Source organism: Chenopodium quinoa, unplaced genomic scaffold (genome assembly GCF_001683475.1).
Source record: "Chenopodium quinoa cultivar QQ74 unplaced genomic scaffold, ASM168347v1, whole genome shotgun sequence".
NCBI lineage: Eukaryota > Viridiplantae > Streptophyta > Magnoliopsida > Caryophyllales > Amaranthaceae > Chenopodium > Chenopodium quinoa.
The window spans coordinates 2,437,486-2,461,268 of record NW_018743033.1 but is presented as its reverse complement, the minus strand read 5'-3'; the positions used below and the strand labels follow the sequence as shown (position 1 = coordinate 2,461,268).

The 23,783-nt window shown below is 35.3% G+C and overlaps 1 protein-coding gene across 2 annotated transcripts; it reads left to right on the top strand.

The window, feature by feature from the left end:
- The first annotated feature begins 6,174 nt into the window (after window positions 1-6,174).
- LOC110730594 (SCAR-like protein 2) lies at window positions 6,175-21,231 on the top strand. Of its 2 annotated transcripts, XM_021910416.1 has the most exons (9): window positions 6,175-7,121; window positions 11,605-11,768; window positions 13,334-13,457; window positions 13,532-13,664; window positions 14,013-14,080; window positions 14,209-18,124; window positions 18,254-18,352; window positions 20,008-20,115; window positions 20,787-21,231. In XM_021910416.1, the coding sequence occupies exons 1-9, from the start codon at window positions 6,964-6,966 to the stop codon at window positions 20,832-20,834; spliced, it is 4,818 nt and encodes a 1,605-aa protein (XP_021766108.1). In that variant the 5' UTR covers window positions 6,175-6,963; the 3' UTR covers window positions 20,835-21,231. The 2 variants fall into 2 exon arrangements, with proteins under 2 accessions (XP_021766108.1, XP_021766109.1); XM_021910417.1 differs by lacking the exon at window positions 6,175-7,121 and having other exon boundaries at window positions 11,679-11,768; window positions 13,326-13,457.
- The last annotated feature ends 2,552 nt before the right edge of the window (window positions 21,232-23,783 follow it).

Genomic DNA, 23,783 nt, shown 5'->3' with positions numbered 1-23,783 from the left:
AAGAACTAATTATCATATACTAGTATATTCACCATCATATCATACTCCCTCGTTCCTGAAAGTCCATTTCACGTTGCAATTGTGCGGTCTCCAATGAACATCTTTGACCATGAATAACTTCGATTGTGTATAAGTGAAAATTGTAAAAAATTGATATTTAGATTATTTATAAAAAGGGGAATCTAATAAGATCTCACATCATAATTTATTTCTATTGTATAGCTTATAAAATATGGTCAAAGTTATTTTATTTTGACCACATAAATAGTAAATGAGTCGAACTTTCAGAAATGAAGGTAATATAAAAATATAGACCCACCAAGTCACATCAAAGTTTTTATAATTAAATGGGCCATTTTATAAATTAAAAATAAAGATATGTTTTCAAATTTTGAGGCCAATCTACTTAGTCAATTCGAAGCCCTTGCATTACAAATTATTATATCCACCATACTAGGCCTATATTTAATTTAGTCTTGCAAGTCCAAATCCATACCTAAAGTTCATTCCACATTCATACATTATCTAAGTTGGGTCGAGTTGAAGAGTTTTTCCCTCATTTCAAAACATTTACTCTTATGTCACATTATTTGGAATTTAGGAGGGCATTCTACCGTGAGAGATTAGAAAAATCTCAACCATGATATTTTTGTAAATTTTTGAAAATTTAAAGTAGTATCACTAGGTGATCAAATAATACTACTGAATATTCCAGTGATACGATATATGCTTGTAGTGGTACCAAAAATACTTTTAATGATACTTATGAAATTTTCAGTAGTATCCTATATGCACTTAGTGGTATTGTGGTTCTCATCACTTTTTCCCTTTCTTCCCAAGTGAATAGGGGTGTAAATAAAACAAGCCGATCAATAAACTATTCGGGTTCGAGCTTGTTCATGTTTGTTTATTTAATAAATAAGTCGAGTTTGAACAAAATTTGAAACTCGTCTAATAAATGAGTTTGGATATGATTCATATGAACATAGATATACTCGTTCAAATAAGTTCGTGAACAACTTGTTTATATATGTTCATGAGCTACTCGTTTATCTATGTTCACGAACGACTCGTTTATTTATGTTCATGAATTACTCGTCTATTTATGCTCACGAGCTACTTGTTTGATGTGATAAGATGTGCTATCTCGACACAAAGTGCTTTATGTGAAAGACTTGATATAAGTTGATCATTATATAACTTTTTGATAATTATTAACTTATTCATGAGTATTAATTTGAATCTAAAGTTTATGATTAAGATTTAATTATTATGTTATTTTTGAGACTTTCAAATGTCAAGAGTATAAAGGTCATTTATTAGAGAAGCTCGTTTATAATCAAGCCCATTCATGAAAAATTCTCATTTGTCAACTTATTTAATAAAATAAACTGTTCGCAAACATTATAGTGCACTAAATGAATTGAGCTTAAACATATTTTTGAACTCGCTTGAAAGTTCGGAATCACACTCAAACTCACTTAAGTTAAATAAAATTCAACATGGACCATGTAGCTTAGTACTCACCTTGGCTCATTTACACCCCCACACGCGAAAAACAATCAAGTTTATTATCAGGCATAAAGTGCATGGGGGGCAACACTACATACTTACATTTCTATTCCTTTCTCTCTCTCTCGCTCTCTTCCTTCCTTCCTCTCCCTTCCCTTATTAGACATTTAACAAATGTCTCATGGTGAGCCGATTATACTTCCTCAACAATTCTTTGGCATGATTATGCATGAGTATATGTATACAAGTTTATCATTTTGGCAAAACTATAGATAAATCAACAAATATTCATTAAATATGGATCCCACAATTATTTCTATAATTACGAAAATAACTAGATATTTTTGTTGATTTATTTACCATTTGTCATTTGATAAACAAATTTTTTTTATCAAAATTATAAAGTGGGACTCACTCACTAGTGCATTTTTTATAACGATTTATGTAAATACGTCATAAAAAATTATTAACTATACTCGATATACGAAAGTGATATGATCTTATTAAATGTAATTGGTTTTTAATGCCATAAATGAGAATAAAATCTTATAAAATGTAGGAAAATTTCTCAATGGTAGTCCTAAACTATTGCTATATTAAAATGGTGGCTTTTTTTTTATTTTTTAAAAATGTCTCTAATTAAAATTTTATCCTCAATTATGATTTTAATGAGTGTATTTATGGTTAAAAGTTAAACCACAATTAGAATTAAATTAAAAATTAAAAAAGCCCTACAATTACCCTTCTTCACCGAAATTAAGGCCATTAATGGTAGTCGAATTACAGCTGCCGAGATTAGGCAGCCTCATCCACCGTCGAGCTTGGGTGCTACGGATAGTGTTCGGTCTGGACTCTATGACGAGGAGATTATTATTTTCAACGCTTGCCACACTTTTTGTTATTCTAGGGTGATAGGTAAAGGATCGAACTCCAAAACTATCAATCAATACCAATTTCTTTATAGCATAAAGATATCTTAATTTTATCACAAACTATTGGGTGCGGTCTGCACCCAATATGTTTCGTGTGGTGGCAGAGGAGATGACGATGAAGACTACGATGGCGATGACCACAGTAATGGTGGATGAAAACAGCAATGGTGGATGACGACGATGATGATGACAATCTGAAAATGGGGGCAGCAATGGTGGATTTGTGATTGAAACCCTAGATGTGAAGCAGCGGCTGGTACGGTGGAGTTCGCTGCTGGTTTGCGTGGTTGGGCACTCCACCTGGTTGCGCGGTTGGCCGTGGCTGCGGCTGGCTGCTGCCCCGCTGGTTGTATGGCTAAGCTCATAACTGGTCTGGTGTTTAGGGGTCGTGGGTTGGTGTGGTGAGTGAGGTTAGGGTGGTGGCTGGTTGATGGTGGCGTGAGGTTAAGGTCGTGGGTTAGGGTGGTGGCGTAAGGTTAGCGTGGTGGCGTGAGGTTAAGGTCGTGGGTTAGGGTGGTGGCGTAAGGTTAGCGTGGTGGCGTGAGGTTAAGGTCGTGGGTTAGGGTGAGTGAGGTTAGGGTCGTGGGTTGTTAGGTGGTGGCGTGAGAAAGAAAGAGAGGAAGAGGGGGAAAGAGGAGAGAGAAGGAAATAAAAATACTAGTATCATATTAGGAAACAAATAACGCATATCAGCTTTTAAAATGAACATATCAACCAATTGATATATGATATCAGTCAACATTAGGGACATGTCAGACATTAATAAAAACGTATCAGTCAACACAAGGAACATATTAGCCAACAAATGAAACATATCAACCAACAAATGGAACATATCAGCCAACAAAAGATGCATACCAGCCAACAGAAGGAACATATTAGCCAACAAATGAAGCATATCAGCCAACAAAAGCAACAAGTAAGCCAACAAAATAAACACATCAGCCAAAACAATGAAAATATAAGCAAAAAATTAAAATATACATATCAGCCAACAAAACAAAGATATCAGCCAACCAAAGAAATATATCAGCCAATTGATGTCTGATAGCAGCCAACAAAAGGAACATATCAATTTTTTTTTTTTAAAAAACATATCAGCCAACAAAAAGAATATATTAGCCAACACAAAAACCATATCAGCCAACAAATGAAACATATCAGCCAACATATGAAACATATCAGCCAACAAATAAAATAAATCAGTCACTAATTTTATATGCGCTATTTTAAAAACCAATCTCGATCCTTTCAAATAATAAATATAAATATTTAATTTTTCTCTCAATTCTCATCTTTTCATCAATGGAGGAATGATAATAACTAAACACCCAAAATTGGACACCACTATGAAAGTTCCCTTACAATATAAGGAACCAAAATATTTGTTATTGTACATGTGATGAATTTCTACAAGCAATAAGACAAAAACTTATCCAGAAGGTCCAAAGTGATCCTATCTTAGTATCCTAAGCCTCAATTAAGTCAACAAGATATAGTAGGCCAAGTAGCATTACAAATTAAAGTTAAATAAACCTAAACTAAGATTTTATACAAATCAAGGTTAGATCTAATCGTCAAAAATGCATGTGAGTTGGTGAATCTAATAGCATGGTTGCAATAGAATATTCAAGTCTTTTACCCATTCCAACTTACAAGTGATGCGTTAGGACCGTTAAACCATATATAATATAAAAGTAAATGCATAGATATGGGCATGGCATCGTTTATAGCAACTCAGTAGTAAGTAACAAACTACTCTTTCATCTTAAAGTAAATTCAGTCAAATAAAAGCTTCGATGATGTCAAGGTCGCTGCATGGACCACCAAAATTTTACTCATTCCGTTACAATTTACTTACCTAGTACGTTATACATGTAATATTTTGATTTTTACATTTATTAATTTTTAATTTTTAGATTTGACCATCAATACCTACCTCTAATTATATACTAGTACTCTATAGAAAATATCAATAGTTGATATTTTGAATATATGCATCAAGACTAATCCAAAAATATTGTACATAATGATGTATATTTTTGTATATATGTCAGACTTTGAGTTCAACGAGTATTTGAATAGCTCAAACATTAAACTATTGTAGACATTTAGGAACGAAAGTGTATAAGTTTTTTATTTTTTTATTTTTTTATTTTTTTATTTTTTTTGAAAACAGTGAAAGAGTATAAGTTAAAACTATAACAACAAAATTGATTAGTGAAAAATATAATTTTTGACTAATCCAACTAATTTTGCATAAATACGACATCAATAATTTGTATATATGTTGGAATAAAAATGTCAAAGTTTTTAAATTACTCCATCTAATCCGGATTACTTGCATCATTTTCCTTATACAATTGTCCTAGATTATTAATTGCAACACTTACATATGAAAATGACCTATTATTGTTAGTTCTTTTGCTTTCATTTGGTTGTTATATTTTTTTTACTGTGCACATATGTCAATGCACAATTAAGTTTAGCCCTTAATGTATTGTCAATAAAAAATTATAAAAAGTTAATACTTTAAAAATATAAGTTGAAATGAATTTAACAAGATCCAACATTACTATGTTTTTATATATAAATAACCGATGATGGTCGAAGTGAATTATGTGATTAGTGAATAACTTAAAAAATCGAGAGATGCTTGCATATGATTGCCTTCAAGGTCTCTAAGACTATTACAATTATGAGTAGAAAAGGGTGCATCAAGGAGAGATATTATTATTGGTGACGGAATTGTGATTCTCCAAATTCATATATAGAAAATGATTTAAGAGAAGGAAGAAAAATTAGGCTATGATGAAATCAAAGAATTGTTTTGCAACAAGCCAACAACCATTATACCCCCTTACTTATTGAACATGACTCATATAAAGAGATGTAGCATTTTATGAATTTTAAGACATAAATCCTTGTTAAATTATAATGTGCACGACATTAATACATCGTACAAGCTCAAAATGTAGTAAAATGAATAAAGAGTTGTTGCATTGGTGGATAAAAAAAATTAAGAAAAAGAATAAAAAAGAACAAAGAGATGCCATACCATAACTTGAGGTTGCTTTACTCAGCACACCTTGTAATATAAACATTCGAGTTGATGAAGAGATGACCACAATTTTCTAAGCTTAAGATTTGAAGTTTAAATTCATTTAAAATTTAGCTCAATTTTAAAATTGTAGCTAAAGAAAAACTAGCTCCTTAATGCTACAATCTGCTTATAACTATATTTTGTTAAATTGCAAATCATATTTGAGTTTCTTGTAATTAAATCTACTATTACACAAGTTTAAGAGTTTTTTTTTTGGTGTAGAAAGAGCAATAAAAGTAATTATGTAGTTGAGATTCGAAAATAAGTTTTGGTTATCATCCAAAGACGTTATTAATCAACTAAATTAGTTAACACACTTGTAAATTAAATTATAATGTGAAAATTTTGCTCAAGAAAATCTCAAATCTAGCTTGAAAGACTCGAGAGCAAACTAGACTCATTACCACCCATAGGGCCATAGATCCATACTACGACCATAAAATCTTTTCGAAAGATAGAAGAGATTCCCCCCCGACCCATGAAAGAAGGCAAAATGTTCCAAGTCATAATTTCACAAAAAAGATGAGCTCACTTGAGCAATACTTTTCAGCATTGTCTCTACCTTACCCCACATTTATAGTACTCTATATTATTCAGTTGCTGCAAATAATCAAATATAACGCTCCAAAAAACACAAAGTAAAAACAAAATTAAATCCAAAATCAAAAAAATTGATTAAGAAGGAATACCTTGTACCTTGTAGAGTTGGCAATAACAACAACCCCATTAAAATCATCAGCTTAGCAGCTGTTGCTTTAGAGTAGAATTTGTACTACTTTTGCTTCTACTATTTTGCTCTTTCCAAATACTATAAACCAACAAATCCATCTTTTAATTTGCAGTTCAGCTGCTCCTTTCTTGCTACCTACTACTTTCTCTCTCCTCTTCTTAATATTTATTGCATTGTTTGTTAAATCTTAATCAATTTCCCCACTTCGTACAGTAATCCATCATTACCATCTTTTTGATTCATTCAATTTCTGGTTATCCCTAACAATTTTTTTCTGGGGTTACTTCAATTTCTGTTTTTCTCATTTAAATCATTTGGGTTACTTCAATTTCTGTTTTTCCCATTAATTTCATCTGGGGTTAGTTTATTTCTGTTTTTTCCTATTAATTTCATCTGGGGTTACTTCAAATTCTGTTCTTCCCTATTTAAATCATCTGGGGGTACTTCAATTTCTGTATTTTCCCATTAAAATCACCTGGGGTTAGTCTACTTTCTATTTTTCCCCATTAAGATCATATGGGGTTTGCTGAATTCCTGTGTTTTCCCATTAAAATCATCTGGGGTTAGTTTAATTTCTGTTTTTCCCCATTAATTTCATCTGAGGTTTTATCAATTCTTGATAAAATCATCTGGGGTTATCCCCATTTCGCCGTCGTAGCTGTTATCTTCTGGGGTTGAAGGAGAAGATGCCGTTGGTGAGATTTGCAGTGAAAAATGAATATGGTTTGGGAGTTGAAGAGCTATACAAAGACGCGGTTGAGTCTGAAGATCCTAAAGCTGTTCTTGATGGTGTTGCTGTTGCTGGCCTTGTTGGCGTTCTTCGCCAATTAGGTGATCTTGCACAGTATGTTTCTTCTGCCTTCTATTATTATGATTTTGCTTTTCTTCTCTAATTTAGTGTTGTGGATTTTGTAGAGTTAAAGTTTCCATTTTTATATTTTGTAAAAAAATATGGTAGATTTTGTTTACTATATACATGAAAATTAATTATGTTATAATATGAAATAATGGATTTTGTTAGAAATTGTAGCATTTATTTTCATTTGTTTAGGCTAAAAGAGAGGATTTTTGGCCTTTGAGACTTGAGACCCGCTTTTGTTGTCATGTGCATGTGTAAATTCTGGGTTTATTATTGAAATGCAAATGATCATTTACCTTTGAGGAACTTTTACTTTGTACTCGAGTATAGGTAAAAATTTTAGCTTCATTTTTGCTCTGGTATATTGGTTTTATAGTATTTTAATTTCTTTGGGATGGGGGTGGGGATGGGGTGGCTGACTGTCTGGGTGGATGCGGCAATATTGAAGTTATGGTTTGTTGAAGCATTGATGGTTGAGGTTACGACGTCAATGAGAAATTGATTTGTCCCTTTTGCATGCAATTACTTGAGCTTGGTGGTCCTTTGTAGGATTGTTGTGGTATGGAAAGCTAAAGCTTTGGGGTTGACAGCTGTTTTGGGAGTTACAAATGACAATTCAGCGTGAATGCAACAGAGCTCATGAAAGTTGCTTCGCCTGTGGGTGAGATAATTCCAAACAAAGTAGACCTTAGAGATTGCTGATATGCTTTAATGAAAAGCAAAGAGGTGGAGTGTTTGCTTGATATCATTTTGAATCATTATAGTGACTAGTAATGACAGTTTGTTTCAGAAGTGTTAGTCATGCTGTAGTTTGTTTTGATGAGGGGACTTAGTCTGTTATAGGAGTTCTCTGTTAAATTGACTTGTTCCTTTGAGAAATTTTCATGTCCTTCAAGTTTTGAGAGGGTGGTGTTTGGTGGGAGAGGTTATGACGAATTTAGAGTTGTGGTTGAATTTGTGAACAATCTGTTGTCCCATCTACAATCACTTGATCTTGGTGGTCCTGTGAATGACTGAATTAGTATGGGAAGCTTGATTGTCCCAGATTAGCTGTCCTAATATGAATGTAAAATCTTACAACAGCGAAAAAGAATTTATATGAAGGCGAGAGGATCACAGTGAGCCAGTGAGAGATAATAACTTGCTAGGAAGCTTTGAGCATTCGGGGGTTACTTTGATTTTTTCCACCTCAAAAATTAAACCATTTATAGCATATAATTCATTGCCCCTCATTCCCTCGAACACCTCTAAGTGGCAAATAAGGCAACTATCATGGCCGTTAGATGCAATGATGTCATCTATAGTTCTCTTAAAATTATTATCCAATTTTGCGTAAGAGTCGCTAAGTGTAGGGACTCTACTGCCTACCCTCATATCCTAAATAAGCTGTGATCAAAATAGTAGCAAATTTCGATTTTTGTAAATGCCAGAATCATTTCCTAAATAGAGCCATGATCAAAATTGTCAGTAAATTTCAATATTTTGTAAATGTTCGTACAATTAAAGATACAAGAATTGCCGGAAGCCCCTTCTCTTTTGTTTTGGGTGATTGATAATGTCAAAGAAAAATCTTTTGACCACAGAATAAGGTATGGAGACAAGGTGTGCAAAAAGGAATTTTTAGATTTCTTGAGGTTCTGGTAGTCTTAAAAAGACGAAGTTGGATTATTGAATAACCACAATTCCAACCAACTCTACGCTATGGAATTGCCACAAAGCACACAAATTCAAAACAAACTGATTTTTATTTTGATCTGCATTAGGTTCTTTTGTTGACAGGATATGTTTTGGACACCTGATAAATTTTTACATAGATTAGGAGTAGCCTATGGAAGTCAAAACCCTAATTAATAATCAGGGTTGTAAGTTTGATTTATTTTTTATCCGGATTACGCTTGCGAGACAATAAAAGGAAATAATAGTTTTGGGATAAGTCTGAACTATGATTAACAAGCAAATGATATATACTCTGGCTATAACCTAGAGTCATAGAAATAATAATTTTGCTTATTAGTGTAGTTGCATCTTGGAGTTGAAAAGGTCATGTGAATGAGAAAGGGGACAAGTTTGTGGTTTTGGAGCCCTACTTGAAATGAGTTTTGTCAAAACCATCAACATAGATTTCCTTTTGAAAGAATCACTTCATCATCTCTTATAACTGTTACGGTGAAAAGGTTTACAATAACTTCATAGGCTGCAAAAGTCTATGAAATTAATCTATTATATAAAGCATGAGTAAAAATCTACGCAATTGAGAAGAATGCGAATACACCTCTCACCGAGAGGCCACGATACTAGTCATACAACAAGATTAAATTGGTTAGCCAGTAAATCACACCGAGAAAGATGTCATAGAAGAATTGAAAGTATAGGTACAGGCAAGAGTCTAAAGTTGACTAATTGGAAGAGTTTACTCCTCCGTTATCTCTTTCCTAGATACACTAAGAATGTTCATTTGTTGCAACAACCCATCTTTTCCTCTTGAATTCGTTCAAGAGGGTATGTTGCGTGTAATACGGAGTAATATGGATCAGCTTAAGTATATATTTTCTTAAAATGAGAAGGATGAATATGCATATATTTTCTACTAAATGTGCTAATTTGAATTTCGACCTGGTTCCATTTTCTAGATTTTCGGAAAAAACGAAATATGTACAAAAAACATGAACATTGAATTTTAGTCATGTTTTGCACATTTACTTAAAAAAATGTGCTCATTCAATAAAAAAATCTGCATATAAAATCTTTCTCATCCTTATCAATGTTAATATTTCATGAATATCTAAATCTTAATATGTTATGAGAGGTTATTCTTTATGGAAGAAATTACCTAGGAAAGCAATGTTCTATATTTTAGGGAAGGACGATAAAGCATCTTAGGCCCTGTTCTTATGTAATAATTTTTTACTTTTTCAGTTTCAGTCCAAAAGAACTAGGGTGTCATTCTCCCTTTAGTAGTTGACAGAGTAGGGCTTTGTTGGGAGCTAAAGGAAATCGCATCAGCTGATGCGTATGCTCTTGAGTCATGAGAAGTCTTACTCTGTTATAGTACTTTGTTTAAATGAGCAGAGTTACTGAAGTCACTCAACCTCCCTCTCCCTGGCTTTGGGTTTCGGGTTGGTGGCATACACCGTGGAGTAGTCTTGTGCTCTATAAAAAAATTACTCATCTATGAGACTATGAGTAATGGAAGCATAGATGGAGAAGAAAAAACAATAGTTAACAAGAGCAGCATAGAGATGGGTGATAAGTTATCGATCCACAGTTTTAAGCAAAAACACTACATAGTAAATAGTCAAGCTTCAGCTGTCTTCTCTAACAAGGATTAAGTACTTTAATACAAGGTACTTGATCCCAGAAGCCTTTGGAGTAAATAGTAGGTTGTAGGTTGCGATGATCCTTACAGTAAGCATTTTCAAACTAAATCTAGACATATGCTGAACCATATAGGTTTTGTGACCAAGAGCAAGGTGAAATTTGGGTCTCTAAGATACTAATATACAACTATAAAAAGAATCTCAGCGTAATTTTGCTTAGATGGGGTCTTGGGAGGTGAAGACACACCCAAAGTGGCAATCTTACCTATAACAAGTTTAAAATGGTAGGGAGGCTGTTTCCAGAAGCGGTGCTATGATAAATTTGTTGTTGACTGTTTCAAACTTGGCTATCATATTGTTCCTGACTGTTGTCAATGGTAGGGAGACTGTCATGCACAATTTCTGACTATATGTAAAATCTCAACCTCTAAAATCCCTTTGTTCTTAACTTCCTATGTTGCTCATAATCGGATTTGGGTGTCGTGTTCAAAATGGTGACGGATCGTCCGCACACTCCAGATTTTCTAAAGTTTCATATAAAGCGACTGCATATTTGCGTGTTGTGTCATGTTGAAGTGTTGGAGTATCTGACACGCGATAGCCGTCGTACAGCAGGGTGTCGAAGTAACATAGCTGTGTTCTTATTGTGAGGGAACTTGATTTATGTTTTACATCTGTGTACCGTGCTATTCTTTTTCTACAGAGACCACCATCACCCAGCAATCCAGCATGAAATCCTGTGTTCAGCCCATAGTTACCTAATTCGCTAATCCCTTATTAACCGCACACGGCAAAAGGCAAATTAATACATGAAAGTGATTAAGTGATACATTTTGGCCTATTTGTGGCAAATTGTGTACCCCTACCCAATCTTTTACTGGTGATCTATGTAACACTGGTTCAGCCTATTACCTTACCAATTCAGACTTGATTCCCTTTCTCATCTTTATAATACAAGTCTGGAAGAAAGAAAGTAAAAAGACGAATTTACTGCTTTCTAAAGTAGTATAGCAGGTTGTACTGAAATGATTTGTGCTGTTTAGCAGCTCACCCAGAAGAAAGTGGTGTATGTCCTTTTATACTATTAAATGGTCACCTATTTTGCAGCTGAATTTCTGACTTTTTCTCCCTCATCTGTTGTGGATGTGTAGATTTGCAGCTGAAGTTTTTCATGGTTTGCAAGAGCAGGTTGCCTCCACCTCATCTAGAAGCCGTAAATTGGTTAATCGCGTTCAAAGGATTGAAGCTTCACTTCCTTCACTTGAGAAGGCTATACTTTCACAAACAGACCACTTACAATTTGCCTATACACCTGGTATGTTTCTCTCTTATATATGTTGTTTACTGCCTGGGAAATAAAAAGTTCCCGTGAATCTGATTTGTTCCCAATCAGCATTTGGGTTCTTTAGATATTGTGGATGATCTGTTTCGAGTATCAAATCTGTTTGTAATTGCATCTCTGAACCTTATTACCGTTACTCTGCTGATTGGATATTATGTTTGATGTGGGTGATCATAATTTTACATCACATATGAATGTCAAAGCATAAGGGCACATTCTTTGGAAGTTCAGTTTTTATCATAAGGGGTTGGGGGGGGGGGAGGATTGTGTTAGCAAAGCTGACTACTATGACTAGATTATTGTATCTATGTATCTATTGAAGTAATAGAAATTTTTCGTAAGGCATATATTGAATAGTTATCTGACAGTAATTTACTAGTTTGTGAACTTTAGTATACTGATTTTCGCATATGGTAGGATATGTCTGACAGTAATTTACTAGTTTGTGAACTTTTATATACTGATTTTGCGCATATGGTAGGATATGGGAAGGTTAGGAAGCTGACAAAAAAGAAAAGTTTAGAAAAGAGGACAGGCTAGTCAACTCGCCTAAGTTCAACTCTCTCACTAGAAAGTACAATGAAGGTCCTACTTTTTAGGCTTTGTCTTTCAAGGTGTTTCCCCACCACAAAAGGGGGCACTTTCACAAATTGGAGTTATTATTGAGGAACAAGTAGACTTAATAGAGTAATTCTCAACATTCAGGGAGATGGAGCTGGCTGGTCCTTTGGAATTGTGTGAAGGATAGTATTGGAGAGTTTGCTTCAAGAATTCTAGCTGAGAAAGTTCTTGTCTTCTTGAAGGTGTCTATCTCATGATCAAAGTAGATGATAAATTACTTATTCTACTCTTTGGGCCTTAGAATGCTTCAACATGTTCTATGGGCTGCCCAAGATCAAATTGGCAAGAACGAGAACTCTTACATTAAGTTAGAATACCCATCTATCCCTCATAGAAACATAAATTTGTTTGCATGTTTACAAACTGAATTTATGATTTTAGTATACAGCTGGTTAAGTTAAACAAAAGGGATTTAGAACCCTCTTTCTTAAGCTATTTGTGAGTAGTTTGGCATCTTGGGAACTCATCTCTACTCTATACGGGGAAACATTTCTCCCATTAATTTTTTTTTTTCTTAAAGACAAGTTATTAATTTGAGGACAATCTATTTTGTTCAGCTAGAAGAAAGAGGTGGGGGACAAAATATGGATTGTCTTTCAAGCTTATTTTCCTTTTTGTGATGTGGGCTTCCTTGAATCAGCAGCTGTACAATGCTAGTTTTCTTTTTATCCCTTAATTTTCTGAGGGTGATGTGGTAGCAGAGAGCTCGACTTTCAATCTAGTGCACCAGATTAAAATACAAAATGAATAACATCCCCTAGCTTGAAAATGGTTCATTATACTGACTTTTTTAAAGGGTTTATTTCCTCCCCCAAAAATATATAGATAAAAAAAATAAGAAGACGACCTTTTTCTTGATTGGTTTTCATGTTTAACTTGATCCTTCGGAAATTGTCTCAAGGTTTGCAGTTTTACAGGCTCTGAACGGCATGCTTATATCAGAACTGAGCGAAATCTATTTGTCTGTGATGACTTGCCACATTTTATCATGGATTCATATGAAGAGAGCAGAGAACCTCCACGTCTGCAGTTACTTGACAGGTGAAATTGGCTTAAGAAACAGCTTGTACTGATTCTAATCAATGTGCTTCTTATGCATAGTTTGTTGTCCTCAGATTTGACTCTGGTGGCCCTGGATCTTGCTTGAAGAGATACTCAGATCCAGCTTTCTTCAAGAGAGCATCAACTTGTTCTGAAGTATCTATCAGTGAGAAATCTCAACGAGAAAGAAAAGCTCAGAAAATCAAGGTACATTTTTTTTTTTTAATGTAAAGATGAATTCACAAAGGATTAGTTGGTATAAAGTACTCGTTTTTCTCGTCTAAAAAAAGTACTTGTTTTTTAATTTTAGTCTTCGATGAAATATCAGAAAAATGACCATGTTCCAGTGATAGTCAACTATCTTTGAAAATAGTTTTGCTAATTCACGAACTACTTGCATCCAGATTTTCACAATATTTTGCCACTAAATTTCAGAATTTTCATAAATGTTTATGTTAAGACAGTTTTAGTCTTTAGGAACTTACTGATCTTTTTTCAGTACATTGTTATTTACTAACATATCAAGAAACCTAGTTTAACATCCATGTTCTACAGAAAAGAAGATCATGGCAACGGAGTGGACATTTCTCTAAGTCTGCACCAACTCTGAATGGCAGCAGCAGGTAACCATTAATTTACACCTGTTTTTGTTAGCAAAAAATCATTGACTGACTCGGGATGCAAAATGGCCATTTTTTAAAAATTATTTTACTTTTTTGAGCTTAACACTCATACTTCTTCATGGTTTCAGGATGCAATTCTCTTCTACAGGCCATGGGCAATCTTCTCCATCACATACAGGTTCCACTTTTGACATGACATTCAAATCAGATCTGGGAGATCAATCAGATTCACGTGGCTCAAAGGATGGCATGGATTTTATTGAATATGATTCTCATCCAACCATATCTACACAGCCTGAGGAAACAAAGAATAAGGGACTCTCTTCTTTAGCAACGCATGCAAATGTAAATACTAGTCGATCAACATACCTTGATGAGCAGCCTGCCATAGACAGTGATGATAAACCTTGCAGTCATGCTGTCGAGGCTACTGTCCCTCGATTTTCTAGTGCCACCTGGGATGAGCTGCTGGAAATAGTTGAGCCTATGAAAGCTGATTATGAGAATGAGGATACTCGACAAGTGCTCGCGACTAACACTTCCATTCATGAGCTTGAGTTTGAGCCTGTCAATGAAGAGGGTGCCAATCAAGTATACGAGTTATCTGAACAAGGAAGTAATCCAAATTTAGAAGCTAATGTGTGGTACATGAGAAGAACTAGTTCTGGGAACTTCATGGAGCCAACTGGACCGAATGATAGAGTTGGGGAAGGTGATTTTTCTAAGGAAAACTTTGACCTTCCAAAGCATCATTTGGAACCTCATCTAAAATCTTGCACTCCTGTGGCGGACTTGTCTGAAGACCAAAAACTTCCAGAATCAGCTATTATGAAAAACTCAATAAGTGATCGAGTGTACAGGAGGCAGGGAACAGATGAGGCTCAATATCTTCTTAAGGCTAATTTTGATATTGCTAAGAAGGAATTGGAAATGATTGATTCTGAACATGTTAGTGCAGTGGATGCCTTTACAGAAGGTGATAGTAATGTTAGAGCAATTGACTGGAATTTGCAGGAATCAGAAACAATCAATGCTGAACACGTTAGCCAAGTGGATTCCTTTTGTGAAGGTGGAAACAATGTAAAAGTAATTGAATGGAACGAGCAGGATTTGGAGACCGTCAAACCAAAACACATTGATGAAGAGGATGTCTTTTCTGAAGGTGGAAACAATATGAAGGTTGTCGAATGGACCCACCCGGAATCGGATACAATTACTGCAGAACATGGTAGTGAGATGGATAGCTTTTCTGAAGATGGAAATAGCACGAAACTAATCAAATGGAACCACTGGGAACTGGAAGAACAAAATACCGAAAATCTTAGTCAAGTGGATACTTTTACCGAAGGTGGAAACAAGGTGCAAGTGATTGAGTGGAACCAGTTTGATGATATTGACAGCGGAACAGAAAATTTTGTTGATGCACTCAATACAATTGAATCAGAGTCTGAAAGTGATTTTGAGACCGAAGTGAAAAAGGAAGTACTAACAATAGGTTTTAAAGATGAGCTAGGAGAAAATGTGGCAAATGGACAAACATTAGAAATTACAAATCAATACTATGATCACAAGGGAAGAGGCTTGGAAAATTTAGAGAGGTCAACTAGCTCTGTGTCTTCAGCCAATACATGGTCTCCTGACCGTACTTGGTCAGCCCATGACAAGCCAGAATCAATAGCAAGCTTGAAAATGGAAGTTGCAACGTGCTTATCTAAAGAACAGTCAGTGCAAACAAGCCAACCAGCTCCCCTCTTCAATGTTCCCCAAGGCTTAGAAAATCTAGAGAGGTCAACTATTTCTGTGTCTTCATCCAATACATTGTCTCTTGACCGTTCTTGGTCAGCCCATGACAAGCCAGAATCAACAGCAGGCCAGAAGATGGATGTTGCAACGTGCTTATCTGAAGAACAGTCGGTGCTAACGAACGGGTCAGCTACCCTCTCCAACGTTAAAGGTTTAGAAAATTTGGAGAGGTCACCTAGCTATGTGTCTTCAGCCAATACAATGTCTCCTGACCATAATTGGTCAGCGCATGACAAGCCAGATTCAACAGCAGGCCAGGAAATGGATGTTCCAACGTGCTTATCTGAAGAACATTCCGTGGAAAACAACCAGTCAGCTATCCTCTCCGATGTTCCTGAAGGTTTAGAAAATTTAGAGAGGTCAATTAGTTCTGTGTCTTCAGCCAGTACATTGTCTCCTGACAGCACTAAATCAGCCCATGACAAGCCAGAATCAACAGCAGGCCAGAAGATGGATGTTGCAACGTGCTTATCTGAGGAACAGTCAGTGCAAATCAACCAGTCAGATACCTTCTCCAATGTTCCCCAAGGTTTAGGAAAGTTAGAGAGGTCAACTAGTTCTGTGTCTTCAGCCACTACGTTGTCTCCAGACCGTGCTTGGTCATCCCTTGACAAGCCAGATTCAGTAGCTGGCCGGAATATGGATGTTGTATCATGCTTGTCTGAAGAACAGTCTGTGAAAATCAGCCAGTCAGATATCCAATGCAATGTTTCCCAGAGTTTTGATTTTTGTGCTACTGATTTAGCAATAAATGTAGAACCTGCAGTCTGTGAAATACCAAAATCTGGTTCTGATGCAGGTGGTGACAGGCGGATTATTTGTGGACCACATATGGAAGTATCAGCTGGGTCATCCACCTCCGATCCAATTGCTTTCTGGACAAATGGAACTTTATTTGGACTAGCGCCTTCAAAACCTGTTGTGTTCATGCCTAATGCTGTGGGATCTACTCCTACAAGTAATGATGAGAAAGTTGGTCAATGTACTCTTGATGCCATGCAGAAGGTTGATCCTGGAGGAAAATTGGCTTCATCAATAAATAGATCTGAGCATGGTGGTAAATTAGGCAACTACATTGAAGATGTTAGTTCCTCTAAACAGTTGTCTCATCAAAGATTGAAGAAGACACATGATACATCTGCAGGCCATGATAAGATTAACTTAAGTAATCATCCAGTGATCCGCGATCAGAATAATGGTGATGCCATGTCTCTTGAAAGTAAAGTTCAAATAGGTATTAATGTGAAAAATACATCATCTAAAGTTCCTGGTGCAAGTGAAGATAGATCGTCACTGTTATCCGTGCTTAGTCGTGGTTTGCTGAAAAATGGTCTGCGTAAGAGTGGGTCACTGGGTTACTATGAAGCACATGAAACTAGTAGTCCCTCAAAAGTTATTGAATTTGATAATAGATGCCAAGATGCTGCTTTGCACTCAGTACCTGAGTCTAACTTGAAAGGAAAGTTAAACTCTCCTGTAAATTCTTCACCACCATCACCACCTATTGAGCATATGAAGATCTCTTTCCAACCTGTTGATGGCTTTGATACGTCCAGACTAAAGCTCAAATATCCAGAGGGGGTTGATCACTATGAAAACACTTTAGATGCTTTCCCTACATTTCAGTTGGTTCCTGAGTCCACTAAGTTGCAAAATGATATTGGTTCAGATTCTGATGATGATACTTTTTGCCGATCATATGCCTACATGTCAGATGAATCCCACAGTCATCTATCTGACTCAAATTCTGAACAGTGGGAGTCTGGCGATTCCACAGAAAGTAACGACCACACACTTTATAATGGATTGCAGAGAATCACTTCAGCAGATTCAGCCTCAGTCTCACCCCAGCTTGAAGAAGCAGATCATGGAAACATGCATTTTGGCTCTGCATCTGTCAGCAATGCGCATTTGCTGTCTCACCCTTCATTTGGCTTACCAATTTTGGATGCCAAAAATCCATTTGGTTGTCAAGAAATGAAACTGTGTCTAAATCCTCCAATAGATTCTTCCCATCTACAGGAGCCAATACACGAGCCACCTCTCCCACCTATGCAGTGGCAGGTTTCTAGATTATTGTTTGATGAAGTAGAAGACAACCAAGATCAGGAATCTGTTGGTCTGGGTCAATCCTTTGTTCCTAAGCTTTCAAACCATGCCATTGCTCACCCAGCTAAGGTTGACTCAGCTAAGCTAATGAGCACAACTCAGGAGTCTGCTACAGTTACAAAACCTAAGAAGGTGATAATGGCATATCTCAGCTCACTTAACACAGTCGAGTTTCTTAATTTATGCTGTAATGCATATTTCTTCAAATTGCTTGGATTTTGTCTTTTTATGTGATGGTGATCTTTCTAGTGCATCCAACAGGTGGAAGATCAGAAGTTTGGACTAGAACAACCATATCATGCCGAAAAAGATAAAGTTTTGGATGACAAAGGGGATTTTCTACACCAAATCCGAACAAAAGTAAGTCCAATTTTTTGATATCACTTTTTCAAATAAAACCTTGTGAGCAGAACGGATATTATGTATGAAAACATTCTTGTGCTTGTATCATAAAGAAACAATCATGGGCTTGCTTTTGTGAATTTGGAATTGCTATATATATATATATATATATATATAATACACAAGACTTGAAAGAAAGTTATGGAGAGAGGTGGTCAAAATTTGGGTTGGGGAATGGCTTAACATCAAATGTCATGCCCAAACCCGCAAAAAAGTGGCTGGCTTGTCAGGCCAAAGCGGGCTTTTTGGGCCGGGTTTAGGTTTTTAACAAAAAAAATGTTTTTGGCTTGCCCAAATCCGCCCTTTTCCGAGCCTAATCAGGCTGCCACCTTAGTGAGTTAAACCTGACAATTTGGATTTATATTCTGATTTGAACCGACTTCATCATGGCATCATACTTCATTACTTCAATATGGTTATTCAGTATAAAGCTTGTTGAAGATGACACCTTTAATTTTAAATTACTAGTCTGTAAAAGATGGTTTTAGACTTTTAGCTCTTGACAAAACCTTTTTTCATATGTTGAACTTTGAGCAAGTTGTTTTAGCTGACTGTACTGTAGTGCCTGAATGAAAGTAATAATAGCAATGTGACACTGAATATTCAGTAGTTGTGATTAATGTTGAAGGAGTGCAAGAGCTCCACGTTGATTGAGTGTTGTATAGGATTTTATGGTATGATCATTGAGGAGCGCATTTACCTAAAAAAGTTTACTGCGCATCTAACGTAATAAAAATGCCTCTAGGTTTTGTGTTTCAAACAAGGCTTTTCTACCCAACATCCACTAAACAAAACAGCTTAATAGTCTTTGGGTTGGGCAGCCTCACTTGTGGTGGGATTGACCCAATGCATGGAAGATCTAATGTATTGATCATTATTAGCAGTTGAGAGTTCATGCAGGCATGTGGCACCACTTTCTGAGTAAACTTGACTCTTTGATATTCCGAATATTTCATACTGTGCATTACACATTTTCCCCTCATCCAACTTTGGTACTCTTTGCATTCCTTGATGATTTCCACAATTTTCTTTTTAAATTGTCCCTAAATATTTGTGCTTCTATTTTAAGTGAACTTTCCTATTCTCCTTATCACATCGCTCATTTTTCCTTCTTTAACACAACATCTGTCACTGTTATCCTCATTCTATCAACTACTAAAAAGGCTGTGTGACTAAGTATGATTTATGGACTTTGACATTGTAAAGTTAGAAACTAAGGATATGTTTCTTCACCTTATTGGAATCAGACCACATCTAATCAGACTTGATAAAGGAAGACCAGACCAGACCTTTTTATCATTTGCTTATTGCCAAATACTTGGAAAATATGCTTTAAGACTAACAAAACACCACTTAATTATACTTTTTCTTATATATTAGTGTACAAGTATGGTCAATTATGTCTAATTCGGTAATTATATCTGACCATACCAAACCCTTATTTAATTCAGACCCTTATTCCAGCTGAAAAGGTAGAGAACATAGACTAAGAGTATATATGTGCGATGGCATCTTATCATAGACTTGTTATTATTGAATTTGTGCAGCAAAGTCCAACTATGACATTTTCTATTCTTATTAACTGACAATTTCATATTTCTTGGAATGTTCAGTCCTTTAATCTTAAGCGTACAGAACCAACACGGTCAATGTATACACCTACTCCTGCCACCAGTAATAAGATTACTGCAATCCTGCAGAAGGCAAATGCAATTCGCCAGGTAATGATATTCTCTTCTATTAAGCACTGGAATGTGATGCTAGCATCATCCATTTTAAATTCTGATAGCAAAAAAACTTCTGGTAGGTTGTGAATAAATTGGCCTATATGGTATGGAATGCTAATGAAATGTAGATTTGGATGCATGCACATTGCAGTGAAACCATTTACATGCATATTCTATGGTGTAGCACATAAGCTGTTAGAGATGGTGGGAAAAGCAACAGAAGTGCATAATATTTTTCCCCTTCCTGTGCCCCTCATGTAAATCTCCCGTACCCATCCATAATGAGCCATAGAGGCATGTATTTAACATAGAATTAACATCCTCATCAGCCATGCGCAAAATAAAGAACTTTGATGGTAGGTGGATGACATGATGGAGCTTCCTTTTGAACATGACTTTACTGTGGGGATAAGCTTTTCCTTCAATCAAGCAAGTAGAAGCATATATAAACACACTTGGACTATAAATTAGTCTGCCTTTTCTCTTAATTTATACTCCTAAAAGCTTAAAGATGATTTACCATTTGTATGAGCAACTGCAATTTACATGTCTGATATAACAATACAAAGGCATGAATATACTATTATACTCCTTTGCTAACTCATGATGAACATTAAATGAACATTATGAATCATATTCATCATCTTTACCATTGTGTCATGCAGGCTGTTGGGAGCGATGATGGTGAGGATGATAGCTGGAGCGATACCTGATTTGTTGGGTGCAATTTTGCAGTTAGTTCTAGAACAGCCTTGATTTTAGCAGGTCCTTTGATAGTATTAGTCAGATTTCTGCATCTGTGATCATAACTGTGAATAGTATCTATTCTGTAACTAATTAGTAGGGCTAACGTAGGTTCTTAATGTCAGTTGCTGGGGGACACTCCTATTGTATACAGAAGTAAACCTTTTCTTAGGTTCTTGGCTTTTTTAATCTGTAAGCTCCTATGGTAGAAACATCTTCCTCTTCCTAATATATATGATATTCCTTTAAAATAGAGCATCAAAGTTCAGTTCTCTGTGTGGATCTTCAACTTAAAGTGCCAGTTGCGACTGCCCTGTACTTGCTGCTCTTGCATTCTGTAACTTGTACAACTATATCTGTAAGCCATGGCTTGGATGCATTTTGCTAAGATCGGTTTGGCACTATGTGTACAACACTGGTTGCTTGTGTGCTGGAATGATTAATTTGGTCTCTACATAAATATATAAGATAAAACTTAAGGTGGCCAGTGAGCCACATGACTCGGCATGACACGGCAAGTGGGTCTAGCCCTTGGGATGGCTGGTATGACTCGAAATGGCTGGCATGATTGTTAAGGCCTAGCTGCCTAGAGTGGAAATTGGCTAACACTACCACTGCCACTGTCAGTCGACTCATCCTTAATTGTATCTCAGTTGTTGGCAATGAAATGTAAGGTTAGTGTGGTTAACTGGTACAGTTATGTTCTATCTTCTAATGTTAAAATTGTTTCTCAAGTAGTTAACGAAGGCCAACGAATGGAAATCCAGAATTTGATCATTTTTTAATGTTTGGCAAGGACTAGAACACCTCCTACAAACAGTATTCCCTCCGCTAGTTTGTCCTTTTTTTTTGTTTTTGAAAAATTATACCACCCCCGTTAATTATTATGTGCAACTTTAATCTGTGTATTGTTTATGAGATTTGCACATAATAATGGTGTATAACAAATATGTAGCGCATACATGTAATTATTTGTTACGGAGTATATAATTAGTTTCTCAAGTAGTATTTGTTTAGAATTTCACCAAAAAAAAGAAATAAACTTCGTCTTAAAGCAACCTCAAGAAAATGTAAATTGGTATCTTTCTTCCTTTCCAAGAAAAAAGATAAAAAAAAAAAAAACGGAAATGCTTGTTTGTTTGCATGACTGCATCGTCTGCATGTAGTGTGGAAAAAAAAAAAAAAAAAGATAATTTTATTGGAAAGGAGATTGCTTTTACATAAAATAAGAAGATTTGTTTTTTTTTAAAGAAACTCCCCTAAAGCAAACCATTACTAAACATATTATAATATTAGTTAATTACCGTAATATATAACGTTGAAAGCTACCTTTAATTGACTCAAGGTTCCAAATTCCATGTCATATTACTATTGTTAAATGCTAAAAGTAATTTAAAGTGTTTGTTAAGACTTTTGAAAAAAGCTCAATACAATTATTAAAGGTAAATACTACGAAAGTACTATAATTCTTTAATTGTTATAAATTGTGTGTTGCATGAGTTTAAAAAAATAGTATAGTAACAAATTCCATATAGGAACAATGATATTCTTGCTTCTTCAGCAATTTGAAACGAGCTTAAGTAAAATACCATCTTAATTATGTTAAGCGATTAAATTACAATTAACGTAATACCGAGTATTTTTTTTCCAAGGCATCTAAAAATTAGAAATTGCAAAAATTATGATTCTAAAAAAAACTATAAATTGAAGCTAAAAGGAATAGCATTACTTGGAAAAAGCATATCCAACATAGAGGATGAGTGCATCTTTCATAATGGCCGTTGAGAAAATATTTTTTGGTGGCATACGTTGTTCCTTTCTCACTTTTGATAGTTTAACTACACAAATAAAGATGTTTTTAAAGATAAAGTGAAAAAGGCTAAATCAAATGACTTAATTAAGGTGTTAAATTGCGTTATATGATTGATTAATTTTGATTTAATGTTTAGATTTCATTGGATAATTCTTGATTCATTGCACAGAAAACTTGTCGATGCCTTTTGCTTTTGTCCTTTTTTCTTTCACCTCATCGAATCTATTATTGTCAGGATTTTGCATCTTTAATTAGGCATTCCCTCCCAAAGGGGATAACCTAGTTTTCCAAGAAAAAAAAAAACATTAGTGGTAAAAATTGCCAATTAATAACAAGTAGACATAAACTTGCCCTTCCTAAATACTTTGATGTAGCCATGTAAATACCTAAAAATGTCTCACTTCTTGTTCTCTTGTGAAGGTAGACAGCGACAATTTTTCTCATTATTTCCCTCATCCCTTTAAATTGTTATCCAAACAATGGATTTAATCAACCTCTTTTTCCCCTCCATTTCTTCTTATCCAAACAGGCTATTAAGTAGCCTAGTAAGCCCAAGAGTTCATATCGGTTGGGTAACTAATAAAATCGAGCATGATTCAAGGTATGTAGGCCCACGTGCCCTGCCAATGTGTCTCATGCTCAAACAAGTTGTGCTTGTGCCATGCCGAGTTTGTGTTGATCATTCATAAACACAATATTGCTAGTCCATGGACTTACATCCCAACATGCATGCCAAATTTTCCAAAAATGAGTTACATCTATATGATAACCAATGTAGATCGAGCTTTTACAATATAAATTTTCATTAATATATTCCAATACCATCTAATTGTACGGTATCGTTGAAATTTATACGTTTAGTTTTTTTCATATTATACTAAGCTTACAAGATTAAATTGATGAATAGCTCATTAGTTGTTTCATTTTTTTACTAAATTATTTCACACATAACGCGTGCATAAGGATAGACCTAGTATAGCCATATACAATTATTTATAAAATGAAGGAGATTCATCCCATATGCTACATACAAAACCACGGTTTATCAATTATATTTTCCATGCATTTTGTGAGGGAATTAATGGCTTCTTCATAAAGTAAGGAC